Below are 22,168 nucleotides of genomic sequence, written 5' to 3' on the forward strand. Positions count from 1 at the left end.
CACCTCAGTGGCACGCGTGGTCGGCACCACCTCCTGCTCCTGCATGCGGTTGTACTCCTCTAACTGCACCTGCAGGTACTGGATGCTCGCCAACAACCCCTCGTATAGTCCCTGGCTCTGTAACTGCATCTCCACGATCATTGGGACTGTTCGTTCCAGAAGCCCGAAATCCGTCAGGACGGCAGCTAGTTCCAGGTGTCAGCCCGCCCTCTGTCCGTTTCCCCCCTCGGGTGTTCCCACCTTATCTACAACATTAGGAATGGCACGGACAGAGTGGATAGTCAGATGCTCTTTCCAAGGGTAGGGGAGTCAAGTACTAGGGGACATAGGTTTAAAGTGCGTGGGGAAAAGTTTAGAACAGATGTGCGAGGCAAATTTTTTATATTGAACGCGCTGCCTGGGGAGGTGGTGGGAGCAGGTACGATAGCGGCATTTAAGAGACATCTAGACAAATATATGAGTAGGGTGGGAATGGAAGGATACGGACTCCATAAGTGCAGACGGTTTTAGTTTAGGCTGGTACCATGGTTGGCAGAGGCCTGGAGGGCCGAAGGGCCTGTTCCTGTGCTGTATTATTCTTTGTACCTCAACCGGATCAGCTGTGTGGTGCGCACCAGATAGTGTTTCAGGAGCCTCTTCACTAAAGTGGCCAACTAAGCTGAGTGTCTCTCGGATGGTGGAGGGTGTTGGAAATAGCTGTGACAGGAAATCAGTGTCATCTCCAGACTCCAGCTCCATGGTGTCTTGGGCCTCTTGTCCAGGACTGCCGTCTGTGCTGCTCTCCTCATCGCTGCTTGGCACACGGGGAGGAGGAGGGGGGCTCTGGATGAGGTACTGGCTGGGGCCGGGGGACACCAGATGGACCTGCCACATCACCAGCAGGTCATGCAAGACAAGACTCATGATTAGACCGTGGGCCAGGGGGGAGTGGGGGTGGTGGAGGTGAGGGTGGGGGTGAGGGTGAGGTTGGGGGTGAGGGTGGTGAGGGGGTGAGGTGGGGGTGAGGATAAGGGTGGTGTGGGGGGAGTGGTGTTGGTTGGGGGGGGGTTGGCACACATGGCATGGGGAACCGCAACGCAGCGGGATCTCGCTTGCTCGCCCGCGGCCGATCTCCACCCGGCAACCTCTCTTTCCTCTGGGCCGCCGACCACATCCAGAGCCCGTTGCTCTACCACGGTGTGAGGCAACATCCTGCGGTCCCACTCCAGTTTTCTCCTGTTCCCAGCGGTTATAGACAGCCTTCTCCTGGGGCGACAGTGTTAGACAGTCTGATGCATGCAGCCCAGGGGGTAGGTAGCTGGTGGCCTCAACGGCCAGGTCACCCGGCCATGGCGGCTGGTATGGGTACGGGCATGTGGTGCAGGTTGGGGATCGAACGCCCTCCGGTGGGGGGGGGGTGGGGGGAGGGGATGGGGAGGGGGAGGGTTATGGGTGTGTGGGATGGGGTTAATGCTGGGAGCTCAGTGTTGCCTACTCACCCTGGCCGCCCTGAGGAGGTCTTGCAGTGTTATACGGCACTGCAAGCTGGTTCAAATGGTATTGCTCGTGGCCCTGACAGCTTCTGCCACCTGCTCCCAGGCATGGCGAACGCCGGCAGCTGGCAGCCTCCTTCCCGGGTTGGGGTACAGGGTGGCCCGCCTCTCCTCCACCGCTTCCAGGAGGGTCTCCAGCTCGGCGTTTGTGAAACAGGGTGCCGCTGTTCTCGCTGCCATCTTGTTGGCTGGGATGGTGTGTGTGGGGAGTGCAGTGTGTGTGTATGTGACTGTAGCTTGTCAGCTTCCTGAGGGTGAATCGCGGATCTGGCGAATCCGGGACCTTTTCTCATTGGAATCGATTGTGTTCCACATGGTGCCGGTGCTAGCCCCTCAACAGTCACTGAATCGGTCCAGGTGTGGCGCCAGCTCTGCTGTCGTGGAACTCCACAAATCCTGCCCCGGCGTCAACACTTATTCTCCGGAACGGAGAACCCCGCCCAGAGCTTTTGTTCTTTTCCTCAGGACATAATGTGTTTTCCAGGGTTGATTAGTTTGCCATGAGCCGGGCGCAGTTGGCAGAGGTGAAGAAGTCAGAGTACTCAGCAGCGGTCATGTCTGACCATGCCCCACATTGATTGTACCTGGAGTTGGAGACAGGATGGGGGCGTCAGAAGGGGTGATGGTTAGGTGTAGGTTTGCTGGCGGACCTGGAGTTCTGTGCAAGGATCTCAGGATTATATTTTGAAAAATGATAGTGGGGTCTCATCCTCGATACTATGGGAGGTGCTGAAGGTAGGAATTAGGGGTGAAATTATATATTTCAAGATATAATGGGAGATTGTCCAGATTAGGGCATGTGATGGGGGTGGAGGGGGGGGGGGGTGATCTTGGCTCAGGAGAAGGTGAATGAGCTATTTTGGGCCTTCTACAAAATGTTATACAGGTCCGAACTGCCTCGGGATGAGAGGGATATAGTGGAGTTCCTGGAAAATTGGAGTTTCCCAAGGTGGGGAGGAGTTACGGGAGGAACTAGAGCTCTGTTGGAGTTGGAAGAGACCAAGGAAGCGCTGGGGAAGGCACTGGGGCCCAATGGGTTCACGATTGAATTTTATCAAAAGATTCAGAAACCAGTTGACCCCTTTATTATTGGGAATGTTCAGGGACTCCTTGGAATGTTCAGGGACTCCTTGGAATGTTCAGGGACTCCTTGGAGAGAGGTGCAAAGGACAAAGACCTCGCAGATTGTCCAATCTCCCTGTTAAATGTGACTGCGAAGATTCTAGCTAAGGTGTTGGCATTAAGACTGGAGCATTGTCTCCCGGAGGCGATGAGGAAAGACAAAACGGGATTGGTTGACGGCAAACGTAAGGCAGCTGGTGAACGTGGTGCTCACCCCGGGAGAGGGTTGGGTTCCAGAGATCATATCTTCATTTGATGCGGAGAAGGCATTTGACCGGGTAGAGTGGGGCTATCTGTTCGTGAGACTAGAGATATTTGGGTTTGGACCGGGCTTCGTAGCGTGGTTGCGGGTTGTGGCCCCATTTGCCAGTGTTTGCACTAACAAAGTGACTTCTGAGCCCTTTCGTGTACCCCTGTGTACTAGGCAGGGATGCCAAATGTCCCCTTTGTTGTTTGTATTAGCAATAGAGCAACTAGTCATGGCGCAGAGGACATCGAAAGCTTGGGAAGGAATAGTTAGAGGAGGGTCTTGCTGAATGCCGATGATTTTCTATTATACGTCAGAGATATGGAGGCATCAATGGGAAACATTATGGGGACCTTGCAGTGTTTTGGAGTCTTTTCATCTATAAGCTAAATATAAGAAAGAGGGAATACCTGGTGGTTGGGGCACCGGGGTTGCCACCTTGGTGGGTTGCCGTTCCGGCTAGCAGGAATCCATTTTCGGTATTTAGGGGTCCAGATATTAAGGTACTGGGGGAAACACCAGAGTTTGAACTGTACGAATCTGGGAAGATTAAGACAGACCTCAAAAGATGCAATAGTCTCCCACTATCCCTGGCTGGCTGAGTGCAATCGGTTAAGTTGAATGTCTTGCCAAGATTTTTATTTTTATTTCAGTGCCTGTCCAAGGCATTTTTCAGGACGATCGGTTGGTTTGTGACTGGGTTTATTTAAGCAGGAAAGGGCCCGAGGAGCAGGAGGACGGTGTTCCAAAGGGAGATACAAGCAGGGGGCTTGGCCTTGCCAAACTTTCAATATTACTCTTGGGCAGCCGATGCTGAAAAAGTGCTAGAGTAGTGAGGGGGTTCAGAGGATCTGTGGGTCGGGGTGGAAGCAGCGTCTGTGAAGGGGGCAAGCCTGGGTGGGGCTTTGGTAATGGATCCACTCCCGGTGGTGCCGAACAAACACTCGACAGACCCGGTGGTAGTAGCCACGTAAAAAATTTGAAGGCTTCCATCTGTGCAAACCAGTTATTCGAGTCTGTTAGATCAGATGTGAAGTCTAGGGAGTGGAAGGAAATGGGATTGAAGAGGGTGGGAGATTTACTTTGAGAGGGTTGGTTCTCTAGCCTGGGGAACTGAAGGAGAAATATGGGCTTACAGATGTTGATGGGTTCAGGTATCTCCAGTGTGTGGATGGGTCAAAAGGTCATTTGCAGCGTTCCCGGTGAAGCATCCTTCTACCTTGCTTGAGCGAAATGTATCCTGTTCAGGGTTGGAGAAGGCCAGTGCATCGGGCATATACCAGCGCATAGTGGGGGAGCAGATGTGCTCGGTTGAGGGTGTGAAGGCAAATTGGACAGAGGAGCTAGGACACATCTTGAGGAGGAGATTTGGAGTGAGGCACTGAGGAGGGTGAATGTGGCCACATCCTTTGCGAGGCTCAGTTTCTTTTCTTTAATATAAATTTAGAGCACTGTAATGACCTCCAATTGGCATTATTGGTTGGCCAATTGGAGTATGAGCTCCCTCAATGATAGCTCATTGAGGGGCCCCATATAAGCACCTGTGTAGGCTTTGTGAGGTAGTCTTAGGTTGACTGGAGTGCTAGCAGCACTGTTGGGAGCTGCTCTTATATAGAAGTTATTGCAAATAAATACTGGTGTGGTGACAGAACCCCTGCCTCCTGTGGATTATTACAGTGGCGATGAGATAAACAAAGAACCTTGTGGAGACCAGCTGCCACACTCGGAGGGTAAGCCTTGTTCTTTCAAAAATGCCTCTTTTTGGGAAGTTGGATGCATTTGACCTGACTATTGAGGACTGGTCCCAGTATGTGGAGAGAATGTGTTACTTTTTCCAGGCCAATGAGATAACGGAGGATGGAAGGAAACGGGTTATACTGCTGTCGGCGTGCGGACCCTCAGCTTTTGCCATTATACGTAGTCTAACTTATCCCGATACACCGGACATGATACCTTTCCAAGAATTAACGAAATTGGTGGGAGAGCACTATGACCCAAAACCACCCCTCATTTTGCGTAAGTACAGATTCTACACAATGAATCAGGAAGACAGAGAGTCTGTCACGAATCTCTTGAGAAGGTTGGCAGAAAAATGTGAGTTTGCCCGATGCTAAATGAAATGCTTTGGGACTGGTTAGTGTGTGGCATAAATGCCCTCCCAATACAGAAGCGCCTGTTGGCGGAAACGCATCTAGACTGCAGGTGGGCGTTACAGCTCTCACTGTCCCTAGAAAAGGCAGCAAGTGGGGCGCAGGAACTACACGGCACGCCAATGGAGTTAGATACCTGGGAGAGGGACTATCACAATGGGTCCAGCTACCAGATAGCCGCTCTCAGGAAAAGCCTGAGGAACAGAGGGCCAAAGGTAAACCCCAGAACTGCCCCCAAGTCTGCTAGGACTAACTGGAGACAGAGGGAACTACCAGCTGAGGCTCCCCCAACAGAGAAAGACCGTTTCTGGCACCAGATGGAGTGGGGTAACAGTGACAGAAACCCTAGAAGGAGGTGGCAAAAGAGGAATAGCAGGTGGGGACGCAGGGAAGTACACAACCTAGATGCCCCATCCTCTGAAGGGAAACAATTATATAATATTGCGACGAAGAAAGCACAACCTTTTAAGATTACCCCATGGGTGAATGGTCGGCCGACAATAATGGAAATAGACACAGGGCGGCCATATCAGTAATGGGAGTGGCAGCATTTAAAAAAAATCAAAGATGGACTCCAGCCAGTAACCCTAACAAAAACATCGACGAAACTTAAAACCTACACAGGGGAACCCCAGGAAGTTCTAGGCACGACTCATGTACCTGTGGAATATGACAAACAATTGCTCAGATTACCATTGACGAAAGTAGAGGGCTCTGGACCGAATTTAATAGGACGGAACTGGCTGAAAGACCTAAACTTAGATTGGATGAAAATTTTCCAGAGCGGAAGCGGGCAGTTGAGTGGAATACTCCAAAAAAACCCGGAGGTCTTCCAAGAAGGTTTGGGGGAAATTATAGGCGCCCAAGCAACTTTGCACGTGGACCCAGAAGCCCTTCCAAAATTTTGTAAGGCCAGGCCGGTGCCTTTTGCATGAAGGAAGAAAGTAGATGTCGAAATAGAAAGTTGACGGCATTCAGACCAGTACAGTTCTCGGAATGGGCAGCGCCGGTGGTACCAATTTTGAAGCCAGACGGCTCGATACGTCTCTGTGGAGATTTCAAGCAGACGGTAAACAAATACGCACTGCTGGCCAAATACCCGGTCCCGAAAATAGACAACCTATATGCCAAATTGGCAGGTGGGCTTTTGTTCACGAAACTGGACATGAGCCACGCCTACCTGCAGTTAAAACTGGACAAGGACCCCCAGAAGTTCGCTACGATCAACACCCTGAAGGGACTTTTTCATTATACTAGGCTACCCTTCGGAGTGTCATCAGCCTACGCTATATTCCAGTGTACGATGGAAAATATTCTGCAGGGAATACCGCAGGTGGCGATTTATTTGGACGATGTCTTAATCACAGGTAGGACAAACCGTAAACACTTAAGGAACATGGAGGAAGTGCTCAGGCGTTTCGCAAAGGCAGGCGTACGGCTGAAAAGAGAAAAATGTGTTTTTCTGGCCCCACAAGTGACGTACCTGGGATATAAAGTAGACGAGTCGGGCTTACACCCATTGGAAGACCGAGTAAGGGCAATAAAAGAAGCCCCAGCTCGAGCTACGATCATTTCTAGGATTGGTAACATATATTATGGCAAATTTATTGAAAATGGGGCGTCCATCCGAGAACCCCTCCACCAGCTACTAAAAAAGGGACAAGATTGGAAATGATCCGCCCGCCAAAACTGAGCATTTAGGGACATTAAGGAACAGCTGTCATCCTAAAATGTCCTAGAGCATTATGACCCAAGGAAGGAGTTGGTGGTCACGTGTGATGCATCACCTTATGGGGTAGGAGCCGTCTTAGCCCATAGAGGAAGGAATGAGTAAGAACGGCCAATAGCCTATGCTTCGAGGACGTTGGCGATGGCTGAGAGAAAGTACGCCCAAATCGAGAAGGAAGGACTGGCGGTGATATTTGCAGCAAAAAAAGTCACTAGTATCTGTACGGGCGGAAATTCACCATAGTGACGGACCATAAGCCATTATTAGGGTTATTAAAAGACTAGTCAATACCCCCGATTGCATGGCGGCGTATAGATACGTTCTGGAGCACAGACCGGGAACGCGAGTAGCAAATACAGATGCTTTGAGCAGACCCCCGCTGCTAATACCAAAAGTAGAGCCAGTAATGACTCTAAATTTTTTGGACGCACAACATATTCGGCCAGTTTTAGCCAAGATGAAGCATTTACTGCTAATGGAGGGACCAGTGGAGCCCCAGATGCACCCATACTGGAGCAGAAGGGACCAAATAACCGTAGAAGACGGTATCCTATTATGGGGAGCCCAGGTAATAGTCCCAGCTCAGGGCCGTTGGGCAATCTTAACCTAGTTACTTCACGGACACCCAGGGGTGTCTAAAATAAAGATGCTAGCTTGGAGCTACGTTTGGTGGCCAGGATTGGACACAGACATAACAGCCTTGGTACGTCGGTGCCAACAGGGGCAGAGTGCCACCAGCTGCGCCATTACACCCGTGGGAATGGCCAGGCAGACCGTGGACCCGCCTGCATATTGACCACGCCGGCCCTTTCATGGGCTCAATGTTTTTGATGATAGTGGACGCCCACTCCAAATGGTTGGACGTCCACCGGGTAAACGCGGCAAGCACAGCATCGACAATTGAAAAGCTCAGGGCCTCGTTTGCAACACATGGACTTCCAGCGGTATTGGTGTCGGACAACGGAATGGCATTCACAAGTGGGGAATTTGGAAAATTCCTAAAGGGAAACTGAGTCCGCCGCATCAAAACGGCCCCTTACCATCCAGCGTCCAACGGCCTGGCAGAGCAAGCGGTCCAGACACTAAAAGCGGGACTCTAGAAGCAGCCGGCAGCGTCAATGGACACACAGCTCTCCCGCTGGCTGTTTGATTACAGGACCACACCGCATTCCACAACTGGCATACCGCCAGCTGAACTCTTAATGGGAAGGCGGCTGCGAACAAGGCTGAGTCTCCTTTTCCCAAATTAAACGGGGAAAGTGGAGAAACAACAGGAGGTCCAACGCAGGGGGCATGATAATAGTCGGCAGCAGAGACATTTCCAGGTGGGGGCACCGGTTTGGGTCAAGAATTATGGGAATGGACCAACGTGGGTCAAAGGCACGGTAGAGTCCCAAATGGGGCCCATATCCTCTGAAGTTTCGATAGGAGGTAAGGTGCTGAAGAAACACCTAGACCAAATAAGGGCAGCGGAACCACACCTGGAGGCAGGCGATGCAGGACCGCCTCCAGCTGGGATAGCTCAGACGGGAAAGATGCCCAGCCCCGAGCAATTTCTCCAGACCCCGTCATCCAGTCGTCAGTCGGATTTGGACACGTTCGGCGAGGCCGCTGCGACACCTCTCCCCGAGGGGGACGAAGTACAACTTCCAAGGAGGTCGTCCAGGAAAAGTTGGGCACCTAATAAGGTACATCCCACCCACGTCGGAGAACGACCCAGCGGACGACACAGGTGACAGACTCGGACAGGAGGAGCTCAGAGGAATGCCAGCTGGCAGGAATTCCTCGGACCTTGGGGGGGGGGGGGGATGTAATGGCCTCCAATTGGAGTATGAGCTCCCTCAATGATAGCTCATTGAGGGGGCCCATATAAGCACCTGTGTAGGCTTTGTGAGGCAGTCTTGGGTTGACTGGAATGCTAGCAGCACTGTTTGGAGCTGCTCTTGTAGAAGTTAATGCAAATAAATACTGGTGTGGTGACGGAACCCCTTCCTCCTGTGGATTATTACAAGTACTCAATTATATTTTTTCCAATTAAGGGGCAATTTAGTGTGGCCAATCCACCTAGCCTGCACATCTTTGGGTTGTGGGGATGAAACCCAAGCATACATGAGGAGAATGTACAAACGAGGCTGAGTTTTATTCAGCTGAAAGTAGTGTTTCGAGCACACCTCATGAAGGCTACAATGAGTCGGTTTTCGATGGGGTGGAGGATAGACATGATATGTGTTCGTGGGGGCTGGCGTACCACGTGCACATGTTCTGGGCAGGTTCAAAGCTGGTGTGCTTCTGCAGGTCCTTTTTGATACTATGTTGGTAATCTTGAGCATTGCGTTGGAGCCTTGCCCCCTGGTGGCGGTTTCTGGGGTTTCGGATGTGCCAGAGTTCCAGACGGGGGTGACGGCAGAGATCGTGCTCTTTACCTAGCTTGTGTCAAGGAGGCAGGTCCTCTTGGGCTGGAGGTCGACTGCACCATCAAGCGCCTCGGCTAGCCTGGGTGACTTGGAGTTTTTGACCTCGTGAAGGTCAAGTTTACCGTGAGAGAGTTGGTGGAAGATTTTGCTGTAGATGACAGTCGTTTATAATGTACTTTAAAGCGTTGGTCGTTGTTAGCTGTTGTTGGGGGATGGTGATGGTGAATAGGGGGGTGAGGGAGGGTTTTGTGGTGCGGTTATATTGTTGTAAGGGGGGGTGGGCTTACTGCTTAGTTGGTATTCTGTATTATTGTATGTATTGTTTAAAAATTGTAACAAATTATATTAAAAATGTTTCCCAAAAAAATGCTACATTTTAAACTACCCCAATAGGTGCGATTCAAGCAAAACATTTCTAAATGTCATTTTGGGTGTGATTGTTGGAGTGTTTCCTGACAGCTTTTTGGGTGACTTCCATAAGACATAGGAGCAGAATTAGGCCACTCGGCCCATCGAATCCGCTCCGCCATTCAATCATGGCTGATATGTTCTCATCCCCCTTCTCCTGATCACCACTGATCCCCTTATTAATCAAGACCTATCTATCTCTGTCTTAAAGACACTCCGTGTTTTGGCCTCCACAGCCTTCTAGGGATTGGTGCTTCGCCCGTATTGCGAAGGAAAGTGCCAGAGGCATCATCTTTCTCAAGTGCACGGAGGTTGCAGTACTTTCGGCTGTACTGAGGGACGAGGCAGGGGTGCCCCCTGTCCCCCTTGTTGTTTGCATTGGCAATTGAGCCTCTGGCTATGGCACTAAGGGAGTCCAGGAAATGGAGGGGACTGGGCCGAGGGGGAGAGGAACATCCTGTGTCGCTGTATGCGGACGACCTGTTGCTGTATGTGGCAGATCCAGTGGAGGGGATGGCGGAGGTCATGCCGATCCCAAGGGAGTTTGAGCTTATACCCCGAGAAGTCCCCAATGTAGAGAAAAGTTAGCTCTGTGGTGCATCCAGGGAAAGGGGATAGACGACCTGCCGTTGAAAAGGGCGGAAAGGAGCTTTCGGTACTTGGGGATCCAGGTGGCTGGGAGTTGGGGGGCCTTGCACAAGCTCTATTTGATGCGGTTGGTGGAGCAGTTAGAGGAGGATTTCAAAAGATGGGATGTGCTGCCACTCGTTAGCGGGCAGGGTGCAGTCGGTTAAAATGATGGTCCTCCCGAGGTTTCTCTGTGTTCCAGTGCCTTCCCATTATGATTCCCAAGGCCTTTTTCAAACGGATAGGTAGGAGTATCATAGGTTTCGTGTGGGCAAATAAGACCCAGAGGGTAAAGAGGGTGTTTCTGGAGAGCAGTAGGGACAGCTGGCTCTGCTGAATTTGTGCGACTATTATTGGGCTGCCAATGTGGCGATGATCCGTAAGTGGGTAATGGAGGGAGAGGGGGCGGCGTGGAAGAGGTTGGAGATGGCGTCCTGTGTGGGCACGAGCCTGAGGGCGCTGGTGACGGCACCGCTGCCACTCTCGCCGACAAGGTACACCACGAGTCCGGTGGTGGCGGCGACGTTGAAGATCTGGGGGCAGTGGAGACAACATAGGGGCGAGGTGGGAGCCTCGGTTTGGTCCCCGATTCGGGAGAAACATCGGTTCGTCCCGGGAAGGCTGGATGGGGGGGTTTCGGAGCTGGCATCGGGCAGGGATTAGAAGAATGGGGGACCTGTTTATAGATGGGACATTTGCGAGCTGGGGGCGCTGGAGGAGAAGTTTGGGTTACCCCCCGGAAATGCTTTCAGATATATGCTTGTGAGGCGGCAGGTGAGGGAATTCATGCTGCTCCCGACACAGGGGACTCCGGACAGGGTGATTTTGGGTGTATGGGTTGGAGAAGGCAGGGTTTCGGCGATCTACCAGGAGCTGAAAAGAGGAGGAGGCCTCGGTAGAGGAGTTAAAAGGCAAGTGGGAGGAGGAGCTTGGGGAGGAGATAGATGAGTGTCTGTGGGCTGATGCCCTGAGTCGGGTTAATTCTTCCTCCTCTTGCGCCAGGCTCAGCCTAATACAATTCAAGGTTACTCAGAGCGCATATGACAGGGGCGAGGTTGAGTAGGTTCTTTGGGGTGGAGGATAGATGTGGGAGGTGCTCGGGAAGCCCGGCGAATCACGTCCACATGTTCTGGTTGTGCCCGGCACTGGATGGGCTTTGGAGGGGTTTCGTGAGGACTATGTCCAAGGTGGTGAAAGTCCAGGCCAAGCCGAGTTGGGGGTTGGCACTATTTGGGGTAACGGACGAGCCGGGAGTGCAGGAGGCGAAAGAGGCCGGTATCCTGGCCTTTGCATCCCTCGTAGCCCGGCGGAGGATCTTGCTATTATGGAAGGACGCGAAGCCCCCCAGTGTGGAAGCCTGGATAAATGACATGGCAGGGTTCATTAAGCTGGAGAGGATTAAGTTTGCCTTATGAGGGTCTGTGGAGGGGTTCTTCAGGCGGTGGCAACCGTTCGTAGACTATCTCGCGGAGCGTTAGGAGGAGGTCAGCAGCAGCAGCAACCCAAGGATGGGGGGGGGGGGTGTCTCTTTCGGGTGGGGGGGAATGCGGGTGGGCTTCCCTACGGGTACCTTTTGAATGTCATATGGGGGGGGGGGGTTACTGTATATGGGGAAACCCAATGTATAAGTTTTGTATAATTTTTGACTTTCTTTCTTTTTGTTATTGAGGGGGGGGGGTTTGTTAAAAATTGTTGGAAAATTTGAATAAACATATTAAAAAATGTTTAAAAAAAAAAAAAAAAATCTTTCTCGAGTGCAACATTTTCTAATGCTGTACACATTATCCCCCAACTGCTCCTAGCCCCTGATGGTGCCTCCCTATCCCTCCCAACCACCCCCCTTCTCCCCCATCATTTAGGGCAGCACGGTAGCATTGTGGATAGCACAATTGCTTCACAGCTCCAGGGTCCCAGGTTTGATTCCCTGCTGGGTCACTGACTGTGCGGAGTCTGCACGTTCTCCCTGTGTCTGCGTGGGTTTCCTCCTGGTGCTCCGGTTTCCTCCCACAGTCCAAAGATGTGCAGGTTAGGTGGATTGGCCATGCTAAATTGCCCTTCGTGTCCAAAATTGCCCTTAGTTCTGGGTGGGGTTACTGGGTTATGGGGATAGCGTGGAGGTGTGGACTTGGGTAGGGTGCTCTTTCCAAGAGCCGATGCAGACTCGATGGGCCGAATGGCCTCCTTCTGCACTGTTAATTCTACGTAATATGTAATATCGTACCCTCCGACCCATACCTCCTACCCCCCCCCCCCCCACCCCCCCCCCCACATCCTCCTGCCCTCTACCTGATTAGCATTCCATGCTCCATCGCTGTGGCGAGGTGTGTTCCAGGATGCACATCAGAGGCGGAGGCAGCCTGCTGCCTAGTGCATCCCCTTGGCAGGTGTCCTCTGGGGACCCTAGGGTTGGCAGGCTCCGGCCCACTTGCCAGCAGCATGCCCCCCATGCCATGTTCTGGGTGCTGGCTCCGAGACTCTGGGGGGGGGGGGGGGTCTGGAGGTTCCTGGTGGCCGCCGATGCCACTCAATAGAGTTGGCATGCAGTGCCCCTTCCTCCTGGTCAGTGCCCTTAGGGCCCTGGGGGTCACCTCGGCCAGAGCGACAGCTGGATCGAGACCCGGATGGCCCTCCGTCATCTGGCTCTGCCAGCCCTGGCGCTCCCCAATGTCTGCACCATGGTGTTGATACCATCGCAATGCTCCTCAGTGACTGGGACATGCTCTAGAGCACCCCGGCAACGCCCACCTGTGACTGGGATACCTCCCCAGCGACCGGGACATGCTCTGGAGGGCTTTGGCAATGCCCATCTGAGACTGGGTCATAGAATAGAATTTACAGTGCAGAAGGAGGCCATTCGGCCCATTGAGTCTGCACCAGCCCTTGGAAAGGGCACCCTACCTAAACCCATGCCTCCACCCTATCCCCGTAACCCCATCTAACCTTTCTGGACACTTGGGGCAATTTATCATGACCAATCCACCTAACCTGCGCATCTTTGGACTGTGGGAGGAAACCGGAGCACCCGGAGGAAACCCACGCAAACACAGGAAGAACGTGCAGACTCCACACAGACAGTGACCCAATTCAGGGATCTAATTTGGGACCCTGGAGCTGTGAAGCAGCTGTGTTACCATGCTACTGTGAGACATGCTCCGCAGCGCCTCATCAAGGTCCACCTGGGACAGACAGCGAGCCAGACATGATGTCAAGACACTCAGTCAGGCCGTAACTGACTGAGCCATGACTTGGACATCTCCACTAATGCTGCTAATGTTGTGCACTAGGCTGTCCACTGTGGTCACCACCCTTGCAATGTTAACTTCGGTGCCATGCATTGTCGGCACTATATCCTGTGCCCGTAGCCTCTGGGACTCCTCCAATCGACTATGGACCTGCTGGAGTGTTGCTGACATCCCCCTCTGAATATCCCGGCCTCACTCCAGCATCTGCATCAGCTCCAGGTAAACCTGGTCCAGAGGCTCAGCATCTGACTGGGACCTCAGACTGCTGTCTCGTCCGGGTGTTCCTGTCTCCACCTGATATACATCGGCAACTGTGCCCCAGAAGCCTGTCCACTACGGTTGTCCACCGAGGTGTGTTTCACTGTGCAGGTGGATGACAGTTGTGCCTCTAATACGGTGGTCTTCTTGGAGCTCCCCTCCAAGGTGTTCCCACATGAGGCTGGGGAGGGGCCCCCCGGATGGGCCAGCACTGTTGGATGGAGATCCTTTGGAACAATGGAATGTGGTCAGTGGGAGGGATGCGTCATTTAGTATGGCATTAACTACTCACATATGATAGGTCAGCTGGGAGGGGCCGGTGGAACCTCCCCTCTGTACCGTATGACAACCTCTACATTGGTGGCTGATCTGTCCTCGGCCACCTCCAGGGCCCATTCCTCGTAGTGGGTGAGGGCTCTGATGTCTGGCACCCCGCCACCCGCCTGGGCCCTCACCCATCTGTTGTGGACCAACCTCTCCTGCGGTGGCACAGAGCCACACGCGTCGTTCATCAGTTGTGGGGGGGCAGGGATGGACCGTATGGGGGCAATGGGGAGTATGATGGGGTGGCAAATGGTGGGTTGGGGAGTATGGGGGTCTTGTGGGGAGTATGGGGGAGATCGAGCGTCGTGAATCTCATGAGTTGCCTCTCGTGAGATTCAATGGCCTTGTCCCGACACCAAATATTGCCCCATAATTTAACAAAATCTTAATTTTTTTTAATATCCATTTTTTGGTGGAGCCTCAAATATAAATGCATTACCAAGTTTTAAAAGTTGTCCAAATGAACCTTGGAGGGCTGAAGGGCTTGTTCCGGTGCTGTTTTGTTCTTTGAACCCATTTTTAAAAAAAAAAAAAGCTTTTCACTCAGTTTATTTTGTCACATAAGGAAGTATATAAACCCCTCGTGTGGAAGTCCTGATTTAAACTGCATTAATAACATTATAGAAGATTAGTTATACATTTAATATCTGTGATGTTGGAGCTGAGTAAGAAATTATCTATATTGAACTTTTTTAATGTTTATTTTGAGAAGTTGGCAACAAGAGTATGAAAAGTGATGGCCTCCAGGGACGAACAAATGATCTAGGACGTGCTCCTCGTGCTTCCAATTCATTACCTAGCTGGAGAATTCCCACTGTCAATCCACAGTACATGCAGAGATCTCCGCTATTCAGCAACAACCTTGGGTAAGAACATTGAATAAACAGCCTTTGTTAGAATTGTGCATGGTGTAAGTGCAGGCAATTTGTGCTGTACTTTTGACTTGGTTCATCAAAATGTTGCAAATGATTCTGTTTTTCCAAAAGGCCCTACAACATAAGGTCTTGTTTTTAACACAAGGTGGGTATCAGGCAGGCAGCACCAAACTGACCTCACCGTGGCAGTATTAAACAAGGGCCTCATTCACACCCCTCTGGTCAGCTTCCCACCAATTCTGGCCAGAAGCAGCATTTGGCTAGTTGGCAAGAGAGAAATATATGAAGACCATTGGCAGGGAACTGAAACTGAAGGTGGTGTTAAATTGTTCTCCAAGATTTTACAGGAGAAATGTGATAACGTCGCCAGTGTTTGTATCAATGTGCATGCTGACATTATATTGGGCCAATTGTTGTGAGATCTGGTCACATAATCATGAGATGGATATTGTCTGAGGGGTGGATGGATGCAAGAAGCAAAGATGAATCTAACCAGTAGAATTGAGGAATAATAACAAGTTCACTAAGGTGAATGCAACTTGGCCTGTTTTGGGTGCCAGCGAAAGCGTTAAGCAATGCCAGGTTAGGTGCAGTTCAAGTGGAACACACACTAATGGATTAGTGGGACAGTATTTATTTTCCATTTCTAATATTCTGTGACTCTTTGCGTGAGACTGACAATTAGTAACAAATTTGGGCCAGATTTAATACCATAGGCCCACAACCATTAGAATTTGGACTGCCCAAATTAATTTTACGTGGAATTGCACAAAATACACAGCTCAGAAATAGGCCATTCCTCGCAAATGGTCCTTGCTGATGTTTACTCCTCACTCGGTCTTCTCACCCAACGACATCAGCCAGCTATTTCCTCCTTGTGTGGCACCTTTTGACAAGGTGCCACAAAAGGTTGCTGCATAAGATAAAGATGCATGGCATTAAGGATAAAGTAGTGGCATGGATAGAGGATTGATTAATTAATAGAAAGCAAAGAGTGGGGATTAATGGGTGTGATGCACGATCAATGACCACTAAAGCGAGGTTGTAGTCCAACTGAAGGCTTTAATAAGCCAGATGTTTCCCCCAGCAGCTCAGGTACAGAATGAAGGCTGCTGGGGCAGCACGGGTTCTTATACCCCGCCTATCAGGGCGGAGCTATTATACACTCTAGCCAATAACAAACATACAGGTTCCACCAATGGTACTTCAGCCTCTCGGGTACAGTAATACGTAAAATACCACATTCACCCCCTGTTTTAAAAAAAAAAAAAAAAAAAAGTCCGGCGAGGGTGGTGGCCAGAAACTACAAAACATAACATGGTATAATTAGTTATGAGGGTACCGTAATACCTCCGTACGGTGTTTAGTAACCATTTACAAGTCTGGTAGCTTAGCTACCAGACTTGTAAATAGTTATTAAGCTACCAGACTTGTAAATAGTTACTATGTACATTTGGTGTTTCATATTTACAGATTACAGTTAAAATGAAGCAATCAGTCGATCAGGGGCCCTGGTCGTCCTCTGTGATCATTGGAGGCTCGGGCGTCTGTGACTCCTGGAGCGTGGCTTCGATCTCCATGGCAGCTTCGTCACCCCTAGACGCCGCTGGTGGGGAGAACGGCTGACCTGGGAAGAGAGCGCCTGCGGGGGGCGTCGGTGGGTGGGGGGGCCTAGACAGGGGCGGCGGAAGGACCGATCCTCCTGTAAGGTGCTGCGGTGGAGGGGAGGGTGGGACTGGTGGCTAGAATGTGCGTGGAGTACCGGTGGCTGCCAGGTCCCGTAGGGAGACCGTATCTTGTCGGCCGTCGGGGTACACCACGTAGGCGTACTGGGGGTTAGCATGGAGCAGATGGACTCTCTCGACCAACGGGCCCGCACGTGATTTCGGAGGAGGTTGGGTCCAGGTGCTGCCAGCCAGGTCGGGAGCGAGGTCCCAGAGGAGGACTTCCAAGGGAAGACGAGGAGACGTTTGTGAGGAGTCTAATTGGTGGTTGTACAAAATAGTGACCGGATGGAATGGAGGGCATGCAGGAGGACTTCTTGCCAGCGGGAGACTGGGAGGTTCCTGGACCATAGGGCCAGTAGGACGATCTTCCAGACCGTTCCGTTCTCCATCTCTACCTGTCCGTTTCCCTGGGAGTTGTAACTGGTCGTCTGCTCGAGGCGATGCCATTGCTGAGCAGGAATTGACGCAGTTCGTCGCTCATAAAGGAGGACCCCTATCGCTGTGTATGTAAGCGGGGAACCCGAACAGTGCAAAGATGCTATGGAGGGCCTTGATGACGGTGGTTGCGGTCATGCCGGGGCAGGGGATGGCGAATGGGAACCGGGAGTACTCGTCAATCACGTTCAGGAAGTACGTGTTGAGGTCGGTGGAGGGGAGGGGGCCTTTGAAGTCCATGCTGAGGCGTTCAAAGGGACGGGAAGCCTTTATCAGGTGCGCTCTCTCTGGCCGGTAGAAGTGCAGTTTGCACTCCGCGCAGATTTGGCAGTCCCTGGTGGCAGTCCTGACCTCCTCGATGGAGTAGGGCAGGTTGCGGGTCTTGACGAAATGGAAAAATCGAGTGACCCCCCCGGGTGGCAGAGGTCCTCGTGGAGGGCTCGGAGGCGGTCCACTTGTGCGGTGGCACATGTGCCGCGGGACAGGGCGTCAGGAGGCTCATTTAGCTTCCCGGGACGATACAAGATCTCATCGTTGTAGATGGAGAGTTCGATCCTCCACCGCAAGATCTTGTCATTTTCTATCTTGCCCCGCTGTGCATTATCGAACATGAAAGCAACCGACCGTTGGTCCATGAGGAGAGTGAATCTCCTGCCGGCCAGGTAATGCCTCCAATGTCGCACAGCTTCTACTATGGCCTGGGCCTCCTCCTTTTCGACTGAGGAGTGGCGGATTTCGGAAGCATGGAGGATACGGGAGAAGAAGGCCACGGGTCTGCCCGCTTGGTTGAGGGTGGCCGCCAGAGCTACGTCAGACGCATCGCTCTCGACCTGGAAGGGGAGAGACGTGTCGATGGCGTGCATTGTGGCCTTTGCAATGTCTGCTTTGTAGCGGCTGAAGGCCTGGCGGGCCTCTATCGACGAGGGAAAAACTGTGGATTGGATCAGGGGACGGGCCTTGTCTGCATAGTTGGGGACCCACTGGGCGTAGTAGCTTAAAAAACCCTAGGCAGCGTTTTAGGGCCTTAGAGCAGTGAGGGAGGGGGAACTCCATAAGGGGGCGCATGCGTTCAGGGTTGGGGCCTATAACTCCATTTCGCACTACGTAGCAAGACGGTCGGTACTAAACACGCATTTATCCTTGTAAGTTAGGTTAAGGATTTTAGCGGTCTGGAGACATTTTCGGAGGTTGGTGTCGTGGTCCTGCTTGTCGTGGCTGCAGATGGTGACATTATCGAGATACGGGAATGTTGCCCGTAAACCGTACCGGTCAACCATTCGGTCCATCTCGCGCTGGAAGACCGAGACCCCATTAGTGACACAAAAGGGAACCCTTAAGAAGTGATAGAGCCGCCCGTCTGCCTTGAAGGCAGTGTATTTGCGGTCACTAGTGCGGATGGGGAGCTGGTGGTAGGCGGACTTGAGATCCACCGTGGAGAAGACCTTATAATGCACAATCCTATATACCAGGTCGGATATGCGGGGGAGGGGGTATGCGTCCAGCTGCGTAAACCTGTTGATGGTCTGACTGTAGTCGATGACCTTCCTATGTTTCTCCACGGTCTTTACCACCACTACTTGAGCTCTCCAGGGGCTGTTACTGGCTTCAATTACTTCTTCCCTCAGTAGCCTTTGGACCTCTGACCTAATAAAGATCAGGGGCGAGATTCTCCGCCCCCCCCCCCCCGGTTGGGTCGGAGAATCGCCGGGGGCTGGCGTGAATCCCGCCCCCGCCGGTTGCCGAACCTCCGGCACCGGGGGGTGGGAATCGCGCCGCGCCGGTTGGCGAGCCCCCCCCCCCCGCGCGATTCTCCGGCCCGGATGGGCCGAAGTCCCGCCGCTAAAATGCCTGTCCCGCCGGCGTAAATTAAACCACCTACCTTACCGGCGGGACAAGATGGCGCGGGCGGGGTCCTGGGGGGGGGGGGGCGCGGGGCGATCTGGCCCCGGGGGATGCCCCCACGGTGGCCTGGCCCACCGATCCGCGGGCGGGCCTGTGCCGTGGGGGCACTCTTTCCCTTCCGCCTCCGCCACGGTCTCCACCATGGCGGAGGCAGAAGAGACTCCCTCCACAGCGCATGCGTGGGAAGCTGTCAGCGGCCGCTGACGCTCCCGCGTATGCGCCGCCCGGAGATGTCATTTCCGCGCCAGCTGGCGGGGCACCAAAGGCCTTTTCCGCCAGCTGGCGGGGCGGAAATTCATCCGGCGCCAACCTAGCCCCTTAAGGTTGGGGCTCGGCCCCCAAAGATGCGGAGCATTCAGCACCTTTGGGGTGGCGCGATGCCCGTCTGATTTGCGCCGTTTTGGGCGCCAGTCGGCGGACATCGCGCTGTTTCCGGGAATTTCGCCCCTGGTCCTGGGCACTGTAGTGTCTGCTCCTGGTGGCGAAGGGTTTGCAATCCGGGGTGGGGTTCGCAAACAGGGAAGGCGGGTTGGCCTTAAAGGTCGCGAGGCCGCAGACAGTAAGGGGGGTATACGGCCGCCGAATTGGAAGGTCAGGCTTTGAAGGTCATACTGGAAGTCTAAACCCAGGAGTGTAGCCGCGCAGAGGTGGGGAAGGACGTAGAGACGGAAATTTTTGAACTCCCTTCCCTGGACTGAGGTTTGCTACACAAAACCCCTTTATCTCCACTGAGTGGGAACCGGGGGCCAGTGAGATTTTTTGATTTTAGAGGGTGGATGAGGAGGGAACAGCGCCTTACCGTGTCTGGGTGTATGAAGCTCTCCATGCTCCCAGAGTCAATTAGGCAGGACATCTCGTGCCCGTTGATGAAAACAGTGGTCGTAGCGGTTGAGAGTGTTCGAGGTCGAGACTGATCCAGAGTCACCGAGGCCAATCTCAGTAGTTGGGAATTCTGTTCAGGCAGTGTGTGGTCGGCCGAGCTGGGGTTCTGGGGGTTCATCCAAGATGGCGTCTCCCATAGGTTGCACATGGCCGGGGGTGCACAAAATGACGGCGCCCATCCCTCCAGCGTCGCGTCCGTGGAACAAGTTGGCAGCGCCCGGGTCCGCACGTGGCCCTGGGATATGGGAGTGGCGGCGACCGCTGGCCACACGGGGCCCTTGGAGAAGTTTGTGGTGGCGGTCCGGATTCGCCGCTGGAGACCGCGGCCACCGCTCGGGCATGACATACCCCCACGAAATGGCCCTTTTTGCCGCATTCTTTGCAGGTGGATGCGCGGGCTGGGCAGCGCTGGCGGGGGTGCTTGGCCTGCCCGCAAAAGTAGCAGCGGGGCCACTCGGAGTTGCCAGGCCGCCTTGCAGCGCAGGCCTGCGGGGGAACGGGGGGAAGTCTCGGGGTCGGCCGCTGCGGTGTTCCATGCTGCCCAGGGGGCTGCCGTGCGGTCGGAAACGTAGGCGCGGGCGTTCCTGGAGGCCGCGTCCAGGGAACCTGCAAGGGCCAGTGCCTCCCTGAGACCCACCCAGGGTGTCCTTCTCTAACAGGCGCTGGCGGATTTGTAATGAAAGCATACCTGCTATGAAAGCGTCCCGGACTAAAAGTTCCGTGTGTTCGCTCGCCGCAACTTGCGGGCAGCCACAGCTTCTTCCCAGCACCAGGAGTGCACGGTAGAATTCCTCCAACGATTCTCCAGGGGTTTGCCGTATTGTTGCAAGCAGGTGCCGGGCGTAGACCTGGTTTACCGGGCGAATATAGTGTCCTTTTAGCAGCTTGATTGCTGCATCGAAGTCTTCCGCTTCCTCGATGAGGGTGTAAATCTCCAGGCTCACCCTTGAGTGGAGGACGTGCAGTTTCTGCTCTCCCGCGGGTGCGTTTTCGGCCGTCTTGAGATACCCTTTAAAACATGCCAGCCAGTGCTTAAAGATTGCTGCTGAGTTCGCCGCGTGGGGGCTAAGTTGCAGACACTCCGGCTTGATTCGGAGCGCCATCCTTTCGTCTTAAAATTCTAGCTTATTAAAGTGATGCACGATCAATGACCACTAAAGCGAGGTTGTTGTCCAACTGAAGGCTTTAATAAGCTAGATGTTTCACCCAGCAGCTCAGGTACAGAATGAGGGCTGCTGGGGCGGCACGGGTTCTTATACCCCACCTATCAGGGCGGAGCTATTATACACTCTAGCCAATAGCAAGCATACAGGTTCCACCAATGGTACTTTAGTCTCTCGGGTACCTATAATACCACAGGGTGTTTCTCTGGTTGACAATCAGTAGCTAGTGGTGTCCCTCGGGGATCAGTATTGGGCCTACAATTGTTCACAATTTACATAGATGATTTGGAGTTGGGGACCAAGGGCAATGTGTCCAAGTTTGCAGACGACACTAAGATAAGTGGTAAAGCAAAAAGTGCAGAGGATACTGGAAGCCTGCAGAGGGATTTGGATAATTTAAGTGAATGGACTAGGGTCTGGCAGATGGAATACAATGTTGACACATGGGAGGTTATCCATTTTGGTAGGAATAACAGCAAAAGGGATTATTATTGAAATGATAAAATATTAAAATATGCTGCTGTGTAGAGGGACCTGGGTGTCCTAGTGCATGAGTCACAAAAAGTTGGTTTACAGGTGCAACAGGTGATTAAGAAGGCAAATGGAGTTTTGTCCTTCATTGCTAGAGGGATGGAGTTTAAGACGAGGGAGGTTATGCTGCAACTGTATAAGATGTTAGTGAGGCCACACCTGGAGTATTGTGTTCAGTTTTGATCTCCTTACCTGAGAAAGGACTTACTGGCGCTGGAGGGTGTGCAGAGGAGTTTCATTAGGTTAATCCCAGAGTTGAGGGGGTTGAATTACAAGAAGAGGTTGAGTAGACTGGGATTGTATTCATTGGAATTTAGAAGGATGCGGGGGGGGGGATCTTATAGAAACATATAAACTTATGAAGGGAATACATAGGATAGATGTGGCAGTGTTTCCACTGGTGGGTGAAAGCAGAACTAGGGGGCAAAATAAGGGGAAGTAGATTTAGAACTGAGTTCAGGAGGAACTTCTTCACCCAAAGTGTTGTGAATCTATGGAATTCCCTGCCCAGTGAAGCGGTTGAGGCTCCTTTATTAAATGTTTTCAAAATAAAGATATATATTTTTTTGAAGAATAAAGGGTTATGTGCTCGGGCGGGAA

General features: G+C 52.6%; 1 protein-coding gene across 7 annotated transcripts in view; it reads left to right on the plus strand.

Moving 5' to 3' along the window:
* ngef (neuronal guanine nucleotide exchange factor) overlaps positions 1 to 22,168 on the plus strand; it is a 178,565-nt gene that overhangs the window by 76,246 nt on the left and 80,151 nt on the right. For 3 of the 7 annotated variants that reach the window (XM_072474598.1, XM_072474600.1, XM_072474601.1), the window contains exon 3: positions 14,763 to 14,919. The exons of 1 other annotated variant lie outside the window; for it this stretch is intronic. In XM_072474598.1, coding sequence (XP_072330699.1) covers positions 14,763 to 14,919 — 157 coding nt within the window. The remainder of the gene's footprint in view (positions 1 to 14,762; positions 14,920 to 22,168) is intronic. 3 more of the 7 variants (XM_072474599.1, XM_072474603.1, XM_072474602.1) reach the window with 1 other exon arrangement.

The sequence above is a fragment of the Scyliorhinus torazame genome, chromosome 14 (assembly GCF_047496885.1).
Source record: "Scyliorhinus torazame isolate Kashiwa2021f chromosome 14, sScyTor2.1, whole genome shotgun sequence".
NCBI classification, from domain to species: Eukaryota; Metazoa; Chordata; class Chondrichthyes; order Carcharhiniformes; family Scyliorhinidae; genus Scyliorhinus; species Scyliorhinus torazame.